This window comes from Lactuca serriola, chromosome 3 (assembly GCF_051521515.1).
Source record: "Lactuca serriola cultivar US96UC23 chromosome 3, Lser_US96UC23_V15, whole genome shotgun sequence".
Classification (NCBI taxonomy): domain Eukaryota; kingdom Viridiplantae; phylum Streptophyta; class Magnoliopsida; order Asterales; family Asteraceae; genus Lactuca; species Lactuca serriola.
Window position 1 is genome coordinate 265,842,835 of NC_136410.1, and position 19,475 is coordinate 265,862,309.

Here is a 19,475-nt window from a genome sequence, read left to right on the forward strand (position 1 = left end):
TCTGTTAAGTTGTGGACCCATTGCATGTTGTTCTATTCAGTTTGTTATGTTATCATATTGCTGATATTGATATGTGGACTATATGTGTGCCGATATTTTAGGGGAACTCACTAAGCTTTCGAGCTTACAGTTTTAGTTTGTTGTTTCAGGTACATCAGGGGATCGTGGCAAGGCGAAGGCGTGATCGTACCACTCCTCGTTTTGATGACTCTGTTTCTAGGCTACTCTGATATAATACATTTGAAAACATGTTTTGTAATAACTGTTGAATTTGGGATGCATTTCAGAAGTTTAAAATTTGCTTGATTTTTATGGGTGTTACAATGTGTAACAAATCGACCGTTCAAATCTAGGTTTATTACTCACATATTTTTTTTGTAACACTCTAAATTTTCAAATAAATTTTTCATTTTAAAATCCACATAAAACACAATTTAACACTTCTTATACTTATTGTATAAAATTCTTTCAAACACAAGACATAAGATTGTTTGATAAATATCCCAGAATCCTCAAAAGACAAATTAACTAGCTGGTGTGTACAATCAAGTCGGCGCCTTCTCGCAATCCTGAGATGTACCTGAAACAAATTTCAAACAACACAGTAAGCACAAAGGTTAGTGAGTTCTCAAAAATATCACACACAAATAATTATCCTCTCATGGCTATATCTCGATAAGGACCATCCGGTCATGTGTCTCAATGAAGACCCTCTGGTCTCACAGCTCGGGTTGGACCCCCCAGTCTTGTATCTCAGTGAAGATCCTCCAGTGTCACAACTTGGTTTGGACCCTTTGGTCCTAACTCAATAAGGCACAAAATAATATACATCATAAATCACAACGTCATAATGCGTAATATCACATAACTTAGTATAAGCACATAAGACCCTCCGGTCAATAACTCAGATAAGATCCTCCGGTCGCACAGTAATTACCGCTCAGTTAAGTATAGTGAGAAGACTCACCTCGTAAGTAAAGCAAGTATCTCTTGTACTCAACTGTCAGTGTAGACTCTGCCTAAATAAATCATAATCATTTCTAATTAACAATTTATAATAACAGCTCCAAGATGTTAAGCTAACTCCTTTACTAATTCTCAAAAATGGTGAAAGACCATTTTACCCCTCCATGGTCTCCAACGTCCACAACTTGACCAAAACCTAAAAGTCAATGGAAGTCAACACTCAAGTCAACAATCTATGTTGACACAACTCATCGAGTGCATCTATGCGACTCATCGAGTTCCTTTTGTCTCAGAAAATCGAGAAAATTCAACTCAACCTGCTGAGTTGTCTCACCAACTCGTCGAGTTTGCATAATGTCTAGAATATCGGGGAAAACCCTAACCAACTCACCGAGTTCCTTCAGTCCTTTTTCTCATTCAAAAGCTTTAAAGCGAGACTAAGGCCCCAAACTCTAGATCTAGCCTTCTAAGGCTTAGATACTAAGTAAAGTTTCAAGCTTTATGCCCATGCATGTCATTTAGGGCTAACTTTTCCAAAACAAGGCCCAATAATGGGTTTAAGAGATGAAGATTGGCCGAAGCTTGATAAAGCATGAGTCTTTAGGCCTAAAGGACCTAATAGTGTGCAGATCTAAAGTCTTAGCTTCAAAGCATGCAAAAAACCAATAATGACTCAAGAAGATGCTAGAAATGGGCATATACTCTCTAATGGAGAGATCTATCAAACAATTGATCAATGTAATGCCTTTTTACCTCCAAATGGTTGCTACAACAAAATGGATGCTAGATCCAAAGTCCCATTCTTGTTCCAAGCCCTTAACTCTTTAAGTTTCATCAAGGAATGCACCAAAACACACACTCTTAGCCTTACACACTCTCAAAATGGAAGATAGCTCGATTAGGGTTTATCTTTGGGTGATAAGGTGATAAGGGAGGCAAATTAAAGAACTTAAGGTACTTTAAATACGGTGTTAACCCTGAAAATTAGGGTTTTTACACTCAGCTCCAACTCGTCGAGTTGGTTCTAAAATCACACGGCCAATTTTAATCTCTACTCGACGAGTTGAGGGCCTCCAACTCATTGAGTTGCCCTATCAATATGAATATACAACAATTTAATTTATACCAGGGAGTCGGGATGTTACAATTCTCCCCCACTAGAATCAGACTTCGCCCTCGAAGTCATTCTTTGTAAACAACTCTAGGTACTGCTCACGCATCTCAGACTCCGGCTCCCAAGTCCACTTAGATCCCCTCCGATGTTGCCACTGGCCCTTAACCAAGGGCACCTCCTTATTTCTCAAGACCATCACCTTCTTATCCAAGATCACCACTGGCTTCTCAATGTAGTTCAGGAGATCATCAACCTATGTCTCCTCTAAAGAGACCACTACGGTCTCGTCAGCTACACACTTCCTCAACTACTCAAGCAATCACTCTGAAAGGACCAATGTATCTAGGGCCCAGCTTGCCCCGCTTCCTAAATCGAATCACCCCTTTCCAAGGGGCTACCTTCAGGAGGACAAAATTGTCACACCCCCAAACCGGAATGATGGAAATGTTCAGGGGCGGAGGACGTCATGTTTAGTATCACAACACATGTATCATAGTAAGCATAATAACAAACAACCATTGTACTAATATTAAAGTGTTTACAAGTAGTGATTCAAAAAAGATTGAATCCAAAAGTAAATAACAAAACAAGACATGAAGCAACTATGCTCCATCTTTTGAATCCCAGCACGCGTACCTGTCTACTAGTTTCCTGATAATACAAGTTATTTTGAAAGAGAGGATCAGCATTTAAGCTGGTGAGTTCATAAGTATTTTAGTGATGTTTAGTATGTTGAATGTTCTTTTAAGAAAAGTTCGCCTGTTCCTCCAGAAAATCCTATATTTTATGATATGATGAATGATAAGTAAAATGACTATAGAATCCTTTCAACGAGTACTAAATGGATACAAGTTATATATATTTAGAGTAAACAAACAATGGATTGTGTGAATCTGCCCTAAGCCCACAACCAAACAAGGAACAAGGAATGAGGCGGAAGTCAGTTCCTTCTATAATCACTTAGTTTATACTAGTTATATGTAAACTAATATCGAACAGATAGTTAATTGTGTGAATCTACCCTAAGCCCACAACCAAACAAGGAACAGGAAGTAAGGCAGAAAACACACATCCAACTGCCTATCGGATATTAATTCTATATAACCCTGATGTATAAGCTAAGGTATTATGGAATGAACCACTAAAGGTCCTTTAAGTTATACTAGTTTAATAAAATGGATTAAACCCTTTTTACTGATATGTTTCTAGTTTAGTCTACTACATGTTCTATCTGTAAAGTATGTTTTTGTACTAGAAAACGATGTACGAAAATTGTATGTTATGACCTGACCTATACTTGGTACCCCTTATGATTACTTGGTGTATACGGAATATATATATATATATATATATATATATATATATATATATATATATATATATATATATATAGCTAAACTCGAATAGATAGTAGACTGGGTGCATCTGCTCAAATAGATAGGCCCCTTTCTATATGAATGTACTAAAACTCAACTGTTATGTTTGTCCTATTTTAATGATGCAAGTTTTCCCATGTTATGACTATTTTTAATAGGTGGCATTACGTTCTATGTGAGGAGATCACAATAAGAATGCAATGGGAAAATGAAAGTATTTAGTAATGTTATATAAAGGGACTACTGAAGCACTTTCTACCTTATAACCAGTTTGTTAATTAAGGTTAAAATGTGATGTAGTTGTAACCATACTGATACGACACGTGATAAACCTGACGACCTAAAGGCGTCGAAGCAAAATGTGATATTTGTCACCTCAGGAATTTCTGCCTAACTGTAGCTAGCAGTTCAGGTGTGGGGTGTCAATCCCATATAGATCTATACACAAACTCTTGCTCTCCCTCCAGGAGACTCTGGTTACAAAACGCAACCTAGCAATTATATTGCTAAGTCGTGAAGTAGTGGTTTCACATTATTGTTATCTTGTTCTTGTTATAGTATGTTCTATTTGTTCTAGTGTGTAGTATGTTCATCCTTTTTTCTCATTATAGTATGTTCCTCCCTGTTTCTCATTATAGTATGTTCCTCCCTGTTTCTCATTATAGTATGTTTTGAACCCCTAAACTATAACTATTATAGTTTACTAGTATGCTTCTTTTGAACTATTAGTGAGTTGAAAAAAAGACTCATTTATCTACTTACTTCTTATTGTACTTTGAAAACAGTGTTTTATAAACGATAAAGTAACATAACTTAAAAGAGTATTTGAAATGGTTTTGATCACTTATAAAGTATAAGAAATCCTTTGAATAACATTTACACAATTATCATTGTGTTCAACTTGTATCCCCCCTCCCGCTTAAAAGCATTTAAAAACTGTTTAAAAGATTTATTATAGGGGTATAAACTCACCTTATGTGGGCGATTCAACTGCAGATCGTGTGAGGATGAGAAGTTCCACGAATGAACTCCTGAGACACAAACGAGTCCTAAATGACATATAATGGCATATAATGGCACGAATTTAGTGTTTAAAGTAACTAACATGCAAGAAAACAACCCATGGGACTAAGGAACACTTGAAGTGAAGTGTAGAATCATATATGATTCATCAAAGGGGTGTTTACGGCCACCAATTGGGTTTAAAAACATGGGTTTACAAACACGGAGTTTACGGCCGTAAACTCATGGTAAAACATGCATAAGAGTGTGATTGAATGATAAAGGAACTTGTGGGACTATTGCTTAACAAGAGGATGAGCAAAACCAACACCTTGGGAGGTTTTTAGGGGTTTACGTCCATACCAGGTGTGTACGGCCATTAACACTCCAAATGATGGCATTTTGGGTCTTAAATCAAAGGGGGTTCAAAGGTTTAAGTGTTTAAATGGATAGAAAGTGTCTAGGAAGTGTTTACGGCTCAAGATCATGATCTAACAAAGGTATACGGCCGTATATAGAGTTTACGACTGTATACTCTTGATGATCATGAGTTTTATATTGAACAAATGCGAATCATGGCTAGAAAATGTCTTATAAGTAGAACGAGTTTAAGGATGAAATACTTATGTTTTTGGAGCTTTGAAGGGTTCAAAGTTGAAGAAGGTTGAGAGAGAATGGAGTGGTGTGTGGCCAAGAGAAGGAAAGTGAAGAAAAATGGAAAACCTCCTTTATATAGGAGGATTTCATGACCATGAGGGAGTTTATGGCCAACCAAGAGTTTACGGCCGTAAACACCTAGTTTGCTGTCGTAAACTCCTTGTGATGGAGTTTCCGGCTAATTTGCAAGCCAAAGAACTTAAACTGTCAAACCCTACATCCAATCCTTAAGTGTACTAGGCTTAGAACTCGTTAAACGATCCTTAATCAGCGTTAAAAGATAGCAAAAAAACGAGTCTGACTCTCAATTGGCTGGACTTATAAAGAAAAAAAAAATTCAGGTTGTTACATCATCTCCCAGTTAGATGGAATTTCGTCCCGAAATTAGCTTTCTTAACAGTACTGCTGGGGTTGTGTTGCTCTGATTGGCAGAAATAACAACTCATAGATTTAGGCAACTTTTCACTTATGTTCATGATAGGATTCATACCTTGTCCATCTATCATTACCTTGTGTATACAAGTCGTATATAATTAAGATTAGTAAGACGGTCGGAAATGCGGCTCTTCCCCAGGTCCACAACTAAACAAGGAAGAAGAGTTAGGGTAGAAACACGCATACTAAATCTGCATAACCATAATTATATACCACTCACGCGTACACACTTATTAGTGATAGGTGGGTTGTATTCGTCCTTAGCCTCTATGCTTGAACTTGATCTGTTGGAAGAGTGGTAGTTTATGAAGGTATGCGGAGTATAAGGTGGCAAGGTTTCGGAGGGCAAGGTATCCTCGCATGAGTACTTCAGGGTTTAGAATACGAGGTTGGCGATTCTGAGGTCTAGGTCGGACTGTCGTCACGAATGAAGAAGGTTTCGAGAAATTGACGGTCGAAGCGATGGAAACATATGAACTTAATATGGTGAGGACCACGCCAACTCATGACGAATGATAGCAAATGACTCTTTACTGACCAAAATTTTGGCTTATTTGAAAGAAACGCTTGATGTACGATGGTGCACCCCGAGTGTGTTCGACAATGTACTCTATGTAAATGTTCTAGTGCTTTCAGTTTTTCCCCCTTGATATACCATTGCCACACATCGTACGGCGATGAGCGATTACTATCAGTGAAAGTGCTTTGATAACTAGTGTCGATACTTTATGTTGTAATCCTCCTTGGTACCACTATGATTGCCTGATATATACAAGTTATGTATAGTTAAGATGAATAGGATGGTCGACTGAGTGGCGCTGCCCTAAATCCACAACCAAAAAAGAAACAGGAATTTAGGCGGAATCACTCACTCTGAGTTTGCAACACCTCAGCTATACACAACCCTGATGTATAGACTAAGCCATCGTAGCTTCCCTGAACGGATCTTTAGTTCCTTTGTGAATGTTGTGACTTGTTCAGATGGGTGAGTTATTATAATTACTTTTAAATGTTTTTCCCCAAGTTTTAATCTTATATAAATATAAATTAATTTTAAAGCAATTTTTAATAATTTGAAAACGTATCGCTGGTCGCTGGGGACTCCGGGGTAGCTTCTCCTATGGTGATCATCAAAATCCGTCCGTCTGCGCCGGAGTTCTTCGCTATCGGGCAGTCTCTCTTGTAATGTCCTCTCTCGCCACAGCCATGGCAGGCTTGGTTTATTTCTACTCCGAGGACTTGGGAGATTGGTTGAGTCGGTGCCCTGCAGAAACGGACTGTGTGTCCCTTTTTGTGGCAGTTCAGGCACTGCAGTTCCTGACATACTTCGATGTGGTGATAGTTGCACTTTCCACACTTCGATAGAGTTCCAAGATATAGACTTGCAGTTGCTGGAGCAGCAGGTGCTGTGGCGGCATATACCGTACCCGTTTGTTGCTCCTACGGGGTTTCCTATGTTGTTCGCTACTTCCTCTTTTTCCCCGACTTTCGTTTATTTTCCCCTCCCATAGATGGCTCGGGAACATGGACCACTACGCCATGGCGGACTCCATGATCAATGAGTAGTTGGGCTAGGCATTTGGCACTATCGAGTGTAGTTGGTTTTGAAGACAATACATCTCCTTGAACAAGGGGTGATAACCCCTAGATATACCTTTCTATCTTCCTACTTTCTGGGCTAAACTTCTCAGGGCATAGTGATGCTAGATCGCTAAACCTGTCAGTGTAGGCCATTATGTCTGAGCCTACCATGCTATGCTCCCATAGTTCTTGTTCTAGCTTTTGAACTTCACCTCTTGGGTAGTATTCTTCCAACATCTTCTCTTTTAGGTTTTCCCAACCTATCGAGTTATCCACCGAGAGGGTCGGTGACTTAACATGGTTATTCCACCATGTTAGGGCTCTGTCAGAGAAGGTGCAGGCAGGAAACTTCACATTGCTCCCTTCTGGGCACGAACATATTGCAAAGACCGAATTAGTTTTCTCGAACCATCGCATCAGAGCGATGACTCCCCCATTTCCATTGAAGGATTTGGGTTTGTAATTCATGAAATCCTTATACGAACATTCCCATGGATGTTCGTGGGTAACTCTGGGGTTTGTTTGGTGGGTACCGTTACCTGATCCATTGGTACCACCTTCGTTGATGTGAGTTAGAGCAGCAGATATTGCGGCTGATATCACTGCTTGAAGGGCATCAATATCGAATTGTTGTGGAGATAGTGGAGTTCAAGTTGGAGTTATTGGATTAGTGCGTCTGTTCGATCTGCGAGGAGGCATCTTTGCTAAAAAGAATACAAAGATGAGACATAATAAGTCTATAGCAGAGGTTATAAGCTGGAAGCCGAATGACTAAGTTATTCTAGTTCTGAGTGTATCTTGTTCTGATTCTCCTAGGGTTCTGGAAACGATTCATAGAAGGAGTCTATACAAATAAACTTTATGAATCAGAAGTGGCTATCTCAAATGACATTTTGTGAATTGAACAACTGATATCGATTGCATGCAACGAAATAATTCTAACACATAGTGCGAGTAGAGAAACCACTAGCTCTCTAAGTTATATATGGGTATTATTTATTAGTGTGACGTATTAGGACATTTTATTTTCTCCGGTTGATCACTTCTTGGAAAGCTCTTGTTGAATCCATTCTTATTTATCGTTGACTCTTCTACTGACTGCCATGAGGGAGTGGTTACATCTACCAGGGTTTATCATACGAGAATGGAAGTGTCTAAAGAATCTATGAAATTAAGGGTAACATTATGGGGCGATCCTTACTGGGTCCTCCTATAATTGCGCAATGTATAAAAGTTGTATATAATTTAAGAATAGACCATCGAATAACTGATCCTACTCCATAACCACAACCAAACATGGAACAGGTAGTGAAGCATAGATCACAAATTCTAAGTCTATAAAATCTCAATTATATAAAACCTTGTAAGTATACACTCCAGAAACATAGACCTACTAGAAGGGTCTTCTAAATTTTCACATAAGTTATTTATACTGCCTAAAATACTCCTATAGTATAGTATTTTAATGTAATGAACTTGGTATGTTTTAAACTTGTTGTTGTCTTGTTGTATCATAAAATACTCCCATAGTATTCTAACTTTATGTACTGATCTAGAAATCCCTTGAATAGAGTTAGGTAAGTTTTAAGACTGTTGCAACACCACATCACTCCCAAACACATGTCGGTCATATCTCAAATGAATATAGTTGATCAGACTATATTGATCCCAGATATGATTACATAACCGTTTAGGTTTGACCGCATTGTTAAACCTTTAAATACTTATGTTCTGTTCTTCTTATGATACTTGTTCTAGTATGTATATATGTTATAAGCACGTATGTATTCTTTTATATGGCATTGCTATATTCTTAAAATATATTATTATTCAGAGCACTTAAGCCCTATTGTATTTATAGTTGTATATCTTTTATCGATTGATATACTTAGTTCACTATAAACAATACTCTGATACCAATATGTCACACCCCTAAACTGGAATGGCGGAAACGTTCGGGGGCGGAGGACGTCATGTTTAGTATCACAACACATGTATCATAGTAAGCATAGTAACAAACAACCATTGTATTAATATTAAAGTGTTTACAAGTAGTGATTCATAAAAGATTGAATCCAAAAGTAAATAACAAAACAAGACATGAAGCAACTATGCTCCATCTTCTGAATCCCAGCGCGCGTACCTGTCTACTAGTTTCCTGATAATACAAGTTATTTTGAAAGAGAGGATCAACATTTAAGCTGGTGAGTTCATAAGTATTTTAGTGATGTTTAGTATGTTGAATGTTCTTTTTAGAAAAGTTCGCCTGTTCCTCCAGAAAATCCTATATTTTATGATATGATGAATGATAAGTAAAATGACTATACAATCCTTTCAATGAGTACTAAATGGATACAAGTTATATATATTTAGAGTAAACAAACAATGGATTGTGTGAATCTTCCCTAAGCCCACAACCAAACAAGGAACAGGGAATGAGGCGGAAGTCACACATCCCATTGTTTGTTAGATCTTCATTGTATACAACCCTAGTGTATTCATTCGATACTCACAGAGTTACTTGTAATGATTTCTTTATATTTGATGAAAACATTCCTTCAGGAAAACCCTTATTTCCTTTAGTAAAAATGGTGACCATAATAGTTCCTTCTATAATCACTTAGTTTATACTAGTTATATATAATCTAATATTGAATGGATAGTTAGTTGTGTGAATCTTCCGTATGCCCACAACCAAACAAGGAACAACAAGTAAGGCGGAAAGCACACATCCAACTTCCTATCGGATATTAATTATATATAACCTTGATGTATAAGCTGAGGTATTATGGAATTAACCACTAAAGGTCCTTTAAGTAATATTGGTTTAATAAAATGGATTAAACCCTTTTTACTTATATGTTTCTAGTTTAGTCTACTACATGTTCTATCTGTAAAGTATGTTTTTGTACTAGAAAACGATGTATGGAATTCGTATGTTATGACATGACCTGACCTATACTTGGTACCCCTTATGATTACTTGCTGTATACGGAATACATATATATATATATATATATATATATATATATATATATATATGTATATATATATATATATATACACACACACACACACACATATATATATATATATATATATATATATATATATATATATAACTAAAATTGAATAGATAGTAGACTGGGTGCGTCTGCTCTAAGCCCACAACCAAACAAGGAACAGGAAATGAAGCGGAAACTACACATTCTACTGTCTGTCGAATCCGATTAATATATATCCCTAATGTATACACTAAAGAATCATAAAGTTAGCATTATAGGCCCCTTTCTATATGAATGTAATAAGACTCAACTTTTCTGTTTGTCTTGTTATAATGATGTAAGTTTTCCCATGTTATGACTATTTTTAATAGGTGACACTATCTTTTATGTTAGGAGATCACAATAAGAATGTAATGGGAAAATGAAAGTATTCAGTAATGTTATATAAAGTGACTACTGAAGCACTTTCTACCTTATAACTACTTTATTAATTAAGGTTAAAATGTGATGTAGTTGTAACCATACTGATATGACACGTGATAAACATGACGACCTAAAGGCGTCAACGCGAAATGTGATATTTCTCATCTCAGGAATTTCTGCCTAACTGTAGCTAGCAGTTCAGGTATGGGGTGTCAATCCCATATAGATCTATACGCAAACTCATGCTCTCCCTCCAGGATACTCTGGTTAAAAAAGGCAACCTAGCAATTGTATTGCTAAGTCGTGAAGTAGTGGTTTCACATTATTGTTATCTTGTTCTTGTTATAGTATGTTATTTTTGTTCTAGTCTGTAGTATGTTCCTCCTTGTTTCTCATTATAGTATGTTCCTCCCGGTTTCTCATTATAGTATGTTCCTCCCTATTTCTCATTATAGTACATTCCTCCTTGTTTCTCATTATAGTATGTTTTGAACCCCTAAACTATACGTATTATAGTTTACTAGTATGCTTGTTTTGAACTATTACTGACTTGAAGAAAAGACTCATTTATCTACTTAGTTCTGATTGTACTTTGAAAACAGTGTTTTATAAACGATAAATGGTTTTGATCACTTATAAAGTATAAGAAATCCTTTGAATAACATTTACACAATTATCATTGTGTTCAACTTGTATCCCCCCTCCCCCTTAAAAGCATTTAAAAACTATTTAAAAGATTTATTATAGGGGTATAAACTCACCTTATGTGGGCGATTCAACTGCAGATTGTGTAAGGATGAGAAGTTCCACGAATGAACTCCTGAGACACAAGCGAGTCCTAAATGACATATAATTGCACGAATTTAGTGTTTAAAGCAACTAACATGCAAGGAAACAACCCATGGGACTAAGGAACACTTGAAGTGAAGTGTAGAATCATATATGATTCATCAAAGAGGTGTTTACGACCACCAATTGGGTTTACGGCAATGAAGTTTACAAGAGGATGAGCAAAAACAACACCTTGGGAGGTTTTGAAGTGTTTACGGCCACACTAGGTGTGTACGGCCGTAAACACTCCAAATGATGGAATTTTGGGTCTTAAATCAAAGGGGGTTCAAAGGTTCAAGTGTTCTAATGGATAGCAAGTGTCTAGGAAGTGTTTAAGGCTCAAGATCATGATCTAACAACGGTGTATGGTCGTATATAGAGTTTATAGCTGTATACTCTTGATGATCATGAGTTTTATGTTTAACAAATGCGAATCAAGGCTAGAAACAAGAGGTCTTACAAGTAGAACGAGTTTAAGGATGAAATACTTACGTTTTTGGAGCTTTGAAGGGTTCACAGTTGAAAAAGGTTGAGAGAGAATGGAGTGGTGTGCGGCAAAGAGAAGGAAAAGTGAAGAAAAATGGAAAACCTCCTTTATATAGGAGGAGTTCACGGCCAGGAAGGAGTTTACGGCCAACCAAAAGTTTACGGCCGTAAACCCCTATTTTGCGGCCGTAAACTCCTTGTGATGGAGTTTTGGGCTGATTTGCAAACCAAAGAACTTAAGTTGTTGTACCGTACATCCAATCCTTAAGTGTACTAGGCTTAGAACCCGTTAAACGATCCTTAATCAGGGTTAAAAGATAGAAAAAACGAGTCTGACTCTCAATTGGCTGGACTTATAAAGCAAAAAAAAAAATTCGGGTTGTCACAAAAATCACTGTCCTGGAACTCTAGCTCAGATCGTCTCTGATCTGTGTTACTCTTCTGACGACTCTGGACCGTTAACAAACTCTGTCTAACCTGGTGGATTTGCTCTGTCTTGAGCACTATCTCAGTGCTCCTCATCAATATTTGCTCGACCCCCCCTAACAGATGTGAGCCCGATACCTGTTCCCGTATAAAAAGCTCAAAGGGAGGCATCCCAATACTGGAGTGATGGTTGTTGTTGTATGAAAACTCGGCCAAGGGCAGGTGGGAATCACAACTCCCACCGAAGTCCATAACACATGTGTGTAGCATGTCCTCGAGCATTTGAATTGTCTGCTCGCTCTGCCCTCAAACACTGAATGAAAATTTGCCGATCCACATGAGACCGAAGTCCTACACTAGGTCTGACCTCTCGCTAGACTGGACCATCCCACTACCAATCCCAGGACGATTAAGCTCCAGCTCTGAAGTGAATGACCATGATGGATCGAAACTATCCCTTGATATCCAAAATATAACTCCGACTACCTTCCAATGTTGAACATTAAATCCGAATGCAGGATCGACTCTCGACCCAACAGTTGGACTGCCAATGCCACCCAAGCACATCCAACATTATGAATCGACGGTCATTCAATCCAACTGAGCTATCTCAAATAATCATATTGTACGCACAATCAATAAGTTCGCTTTACCCCAAGCAAATATTGAAACCGATCTGCTGACTCAAATCATCTCCAACCTCCATCGTCCCTCGCTTGTTGATCCCATGCATGTCGTGGTCCTCCTCAAGCCAAATGAACCGACCCACCCAAGTCTAAGACATCATATGGAAATTACAACCACTTAGAATGTAACCCATATGAAAATCCGAAATCCCAACCGGTCTATCCTTTACACAGATAGAGCCAAACTCAATCACAAGAGTTTGGTCCGACAACAAAATTGGAACCACTCGTATCCAATCTGATTCTTAACTCTTGACCCGAGATCTGCGAATCTATGCATGCATTACTATCCAATCCTTTCGATTTGCGACAACCCCTCCTTAAATTGAGATATAACAGTTCCCTGCCATTATTGAAACCCCAGTCTCGCCCCTGGTCTAGCCACTAGGTCCCTAAAGACTCAAATTGCAAGGCTACCCAAGCCTAAGAACCCCCCCCCCCTCTATGTCACACATTGATTAGTGAATGCTACGGCTTCCTGCAGCCTTACAACACTCCCTCACCGACTTGTGAATGTTATGGCTCCCTGCCGTCTTTCAACACTCGCTCATTGACTCGTAAATGCTACGAATCCCCGCAGTCTTACAACACTCTCTCACTAACTAGTGAAAGCTACAGCTCCCCGTAGTCTTACGACACTCCCTCACTGACTATTGAATGCTACGACTCCGCGTAGTCTTACGACACTCCCTCAATAACTAGCGAAAGCTACCACTCCCCGCAGTCTTACAACACTCTCACATATTCCTGAATGCTACAGCTCGTTGCAGTCTTACAATACTCTCTCTCTGACTCATGAATGGTACAACTCCCTGCAGTCTTACAACACTCTCTCACTGACTTGTGAATGCTATGGCTCCCCGCAGTCTTACGACACTCCCTCATTGACTAGTGAATCCTACAGCTCCCCACAGTCTTACGACATTTCCTCACTGACTAGAAAATGATACGGCTCCCCGTTGTCTTACAACACTCTTACGTTCCAACAATTTAGGGAATCATACTCAGAAACCCCGATACACCATCCTAAAATATCTAGATACCTTGTCAATACCACTGATCTTCAAATATACAACTCAAAGCCTTCGAAGTACCCTAACTCCATAATGATGTATGGGAAAATCGTTAATACCTGAAAGCATATTGATGACAGTCCAAAACCCCAACACTACTGATCAACCCATGCGAACTCCACCTACTTACTCTAAAGTTGATTGAAAATTCAAATACTGCCCCTCCTGAACTATAGATAGCAATCTATATGTCAAATTAGCACATCTCTCAACAATCAAAACTTGACCTCAATGACCCAACAACCTTAAAACACAAACATTGGCGAACCCAAAATAAACGCTGACCATAATAACACCCATGTCTAATGCCTACCTGTCGTAAAGACACTCAATCTCACCTGGGCACATACAACATGCATCATCTCGCTCTATACCTTGCCTTGACTACCACAAGACCCAAGCCTCATATACTCGGACCGCAGATCCCTATAACCCATTCTTTTGTACCGCAACTTAAACAGATTGATGATCATCCTAACAAAATACCCAGTTCTCTCCCACTTAGGGTTCAAACCATCAACAATGGGCATATCAAATAGACTATACTATAGACCAGCTCACTAGATTTACCATACTCGACTCTTGATGCGTACCCCGCAACACTTGATGATCTTCCTGATAATGAACAAGCACTCTAAGTATTCCAAATCTCAGATGGAAACCTCGAAAACTTCCTAATGTGGCTACCTCCAGTCACCCAAAATCTCATTTAGCTGCATAAATAGATATGTTGACAGTCCTAAAATGGCACTAACTATTTATCTGGAGATAATGGACTATCACACACTTCATTCTCTGAATCCTCAAACAACACCCTATCGCAAGAGCCGACATAGAAGCAGGAGAACCCACTCTCCCAATCGATCTGTGCCATAGACAACAAAGGTCTTCGTCCTGAGACACTTCCCCTGGTTACTTGGAACCGTAGCTAGAACATGCCTTACAATGCTCATTTGAGGCGCATCCTTGTCCTCGACTGTCATAATCCCCGATGGTGATTCCTTCCCAGCATACAAATAACTCAAAGCACTCCTACCACATAAACCCCTTTAGTGTTAGTACCGCAACTATCTGGTACCCCACAGGGTCTTCCTTTAATCTCTAAAATCAAAATCTCACTCACCCTTCCTTCCAAAATGGAAAGCGGTAATAATATAATCATTGTCAAAGAAATTTCCACCATAATCCATTGGCCGATCACTCAACTCAGATTGCAATCCTACACAACGCATCATCTCCACTTTCTCCTTGAGTCCTACGACTCTAACTGGCACCTCCCCAGTCAAACCTTTTGGGATCTAAACTCAATTTTTCCTCGCAAGGTATACTCCATTGAAGCTCGACCGACATGGCCCTCTGGCCTCACAATCTACCATATCCACTCTCAGTCTGAATAACCGCAGCCGAATTACCGATAGAGACGGTAACCTACTCTACTACAAATCATGGTACCCGAACCATGTTTTCTCTCCTTAACCTGCCACTTAGATCATCTAAACTTCTATTTGTTTCGACTGTGGGTCCTCTGCTTTCAGTAGTATGGGCCCAATACTACCTTCCACATCCACTTATACTTTCCACAAGGATCGTCTCAGGTTTCCTAAGTAGCTGCTCAACCTTCCCGATCGACCAATCCATTGCACATGCTCATTCCCCAGTGAATACTCACCTCTAAGCAACGCACTCCTTGGTCTGAAATTATTCCCTAGGCTCACCTAGGTTCCCACACTTCTCTGCCATCAGCTGTTGAGGAACCCCTTGCAATGTCAATTAGCTATTCAAGTTAACTCGCATCAGTAATAAGCTCCACCAAGCACAAAGCAAGCAACATTTGGGCATCGAGCAACCTCCACCATCTCATAGGTCCACTCTAGCATAGAACTCCAATTGATCTATCCTCAGCATAAAAGGCATTACCGAAGTCAGGCAATCATACCTCTCAACTCTTCGGAGATCTCTAATCATACATATGCAACACTACCAGCTCACATAACAGGCATAAAGGCATCTCTCCTAAGCAGGTACACTAGCATGCAATTCTAAGCATATCCTTAGCCCTAAACTAGCATGCAGTTCTATCAGCTCATAATAACACATAATCAAGTAAAGACATTTCTTAGGCCATCTCTAATGGATTAAACTCATGGAGAGTTGTATGGATTGCCAACTAGGAAAGACAATATACACATTCACTTTAATTCATAAAAAATTTATAAATTTTCAATTACAATTTCATCACACCGTTCAATGGTCATTCAACGGCACACTCTCTCTCATCTATATTATATTCACATTTATTACATTAAACTCATACAACTCTCATTATTGATGACCTTAGAGCCATCAGAGACTACCCGAACTTTGCTAGATCTGGGTCGTTGGATGATTCAAAGCAAGAACTCGCAGCCTTCTTTGCTCATGTTACTCATGAGACTGGTTGTAAGTTCAAAAACTATAATTTTTGTATTATTTTGAATATCAAAAAATATTTTTTGATTTTTGTCATTTTACATGCACAGACTTCTCTTACATAGAAGAGATAGATGGTCCTAAAAATTCAAAGAAATACTGCGTCCCCAACAAAGAGTATCCATGCGCCCCTAACCAAGGCTACTATGGGATAGGTCCACTTCAAATATCATATAATTACAACTACGGTGCAGTTGGAAATAGACTTGGGTTGGATTTGCTCGGAAACCCAGGTATGGTGGCTAATGACCCAACGATTTCGCTCAAGACTGCGTTGTGGTTTTGAAGGGAGAATGTTCATTCGGTTGTTGGTCAAGGGTTCGGAGAGACAGTCAGGGCCATCAATGGTGACGATGAATGCAAGGGTCGAAATGGAGAACAGGTGAATTTGCGTGTCGGGTACTACACAGAATATCGTAAGCAATTTGACATTCCAACAGGCCCTAACCTTCGGTGTTAATTAGATTTGGGTTGAATGCATGCCATGTCGAACCCAGAACGTATATAACTTATATATACTGTATTCGGTTTGGGCTGCGTGTTCAGATCATTTTAAATTAGTACTTATCTGTGTTTGAAAATAAATGCTCTCATGGCGACAAATATTTTGTTTGATGTTTGACACCTTGAGGGTTGGTGTTGTAATAACGAATTTATAATATATTTGTGTCCATTATAAATATGCAGTCATTTTGCATGACATAATTGGGCGTTTTATCGAATTATTACATCGATATCAGACTTTTTATATTCATAGATGCACTTCATAGACGTGCATGATTATGGGTGTTTATATGTATAATGTATTTTAAAACTATTGTTTCAATATTACATTATCGAAACAAGCCAATCAAATCGAAATAGCAAATTAAAAATAGTGGCTTAAAGTTGGGGATGTATAATGATGTGGAATATATTGAAGGGTTAGCAGAATCATTTTTATGGGCAGATGCTAGAAACGACAAAAGGGGCAGCAAGAAATTCAATTTCTAACGAGCATAAATTGGATTAGTTAGCGATCCAAATTCAACTTACTTCTAGAAAACTGGAGAGCTTCCGACAGTTATATCGGTTGGAATCCATAGGAAGCTACTTTTAGCACCGACTTTCAACAAAAAAATTCCATTGGATGCATGCATGGTCCTAGGAAAATATTTTCAACAACTGCGACGTTCAACTAGTTCTAAGTTTCACTACAATAAATAACTCCTTGCAAATAACTAGCTGGTGTTTTAGAAACAATAAGAAAAATAAATTTTAATTTTTCTTAACAGCAAAAGAGATATATGTATATATTAAAAACCAACACTTAGCAAGAGGCTAAGGCGCAAATATGAAGAGATACAAAAGGTTCAAAAGAAATTACATATTAGAAAGAAAACTGGAAAATGGAGATATGCTCCAGTCCACCCAACTCCCACACCCGAGACTACTTCTATACTTGCACCATAAATAGGAGAGGGAAATAACACTGTCTGCCACGTTAGTGTGAGGGATTCTCAATTCTTTGAATAGTCTATCATTTCTTGCAATCCAAATATTCCACAATAAGCAATACACTATGGAATTGAAAATTGGTCTTTCCTTTGGGCTATTCCCCCAAGATGCTGCAAAATCGATGAGTTCTCTGATGCACGAGAAATGTTGCGTGTTAATCCCACACCATTTGAAGACCCATTCACGAACACCTTTTGCGAATTCACAATTCACTAAAAGATGATCGGCCGATTCAGAGTCAATGTTACAAAACTTGCACAGTTGATTGGGTACTGATATGCCTCTTTCAACAAGTGAGGTGGGTGACAAAATGGTGCCATTAATCGGTTCATAATTGATGAATTCAAGATGGGTGGGCTGAAATATACTTATTATAGGGAGGAGGGGCATAAATTTAGTAAAATTGATCGATTCCTGGTTTGCTCAAACTTTATTGGAATACAACCTTCATCCAGTGTCACTGCTCTCCCAAGACTACATTCTGATCATTCCCTGACAGTTTTCGTCGACTTTAGACCCCCACCTTTCAGGTTCTTCAACTCTTGGATCCTCAATGCAGAATTTTGTAAAGAATTCACTAAGGCCTGGAATACTTTCCAAGGATATGGCACACCGGATATCATTCTCAAAGCAAAACTAAAGCATGTGAAGGAAAGAATTCGGAAATGGAAGAAAGAAGATTCTAAAAACAAAACTGGATCGTTAAACGAATTAAAGAATAAGGTGAACGAGATGGAAAAAATAGTAGAATGTAGAGATATCTCAAAAGCTGAAAGGATAACATGGAGGGAGGATAAAACCAAAATGTTGGAATTAGAGCGAATCACAAAAATAGACCTGCAACAGAAGGCAAAAATCAAATGGATTATTGACCGGGATGAAAATTCTCGTTTCTTTCATGGCTCAATAAAAAACATGAGCAGGAAAGACAAAATACATGGTCTGCTGATCAACGGGGTCTGGGAGATGAAACCTGAGCCTATAAAAACGGAAGCGTTTCACTTCTTTGCCAATAAATTCAACGAGAAATGGCCCAATCGACCATTACTAATCAGCTAAACTTTCAAGAATTTATCCTTTGACCAAAGGCAATCGTTGGAACTCCCCATAACCCTCGAAGAAATAAAAAATGTTGTGTGGAGATGTGGCAACGACAAGACACCAGGGCCTGATGGGCTTACTTTCAAGATCATAAAGGAAAATTGGGGTATAATGTCAGGTGATATTGTCAACTTTGTTAATCATTTTGAACATCATGCATCCTTGGCAATGGGATGCAACTCGTCGTTCATTTCTTTAATTCCAAAGGTTAGAGACTCGATTTCGCTAGCAGACTACAGACCTATCAGCCTCATTGGGAGTATGTATAAGATCATTGCTAAGATCCTTTCCATGAGATTAAAATCAATAATTGGATCTATGGTTAGTGATGTTCAATCAGCGTTTGT

General features: G+C 38.6%; 1 protein-coding gene and 1 pseudogene across 1 annotated transcript; both read left to right on the top strand.

Annotated features, from left to right (window-relative positions):
• The first annotated feature begins 16,308 nt into the window (after nt 1-16,308).
• Nucleotides 16,309-16,990, top strand: LOC145096227 (endochitinase EP3 pseudogene; annotated as a pseudogene).
• Nucleotides 16,991-18,375: 1,385 nt separating this feature from the next.
• On the top strand, nt 18,376-19,086 carry LOC145096228 (uncharacterized). Its single transcript, XM_079033986.1, has one exon. The coding sequence runs from the start codon at nt 18,376-18,378 to the stop codon at nt 19,084-19,086; it is 711 nt and encodes a 236-aa protein (XP_078890112.1).
• The last annotated feature ends 389 nt before the right edge of the window (nt 19,087-19,475 follow it).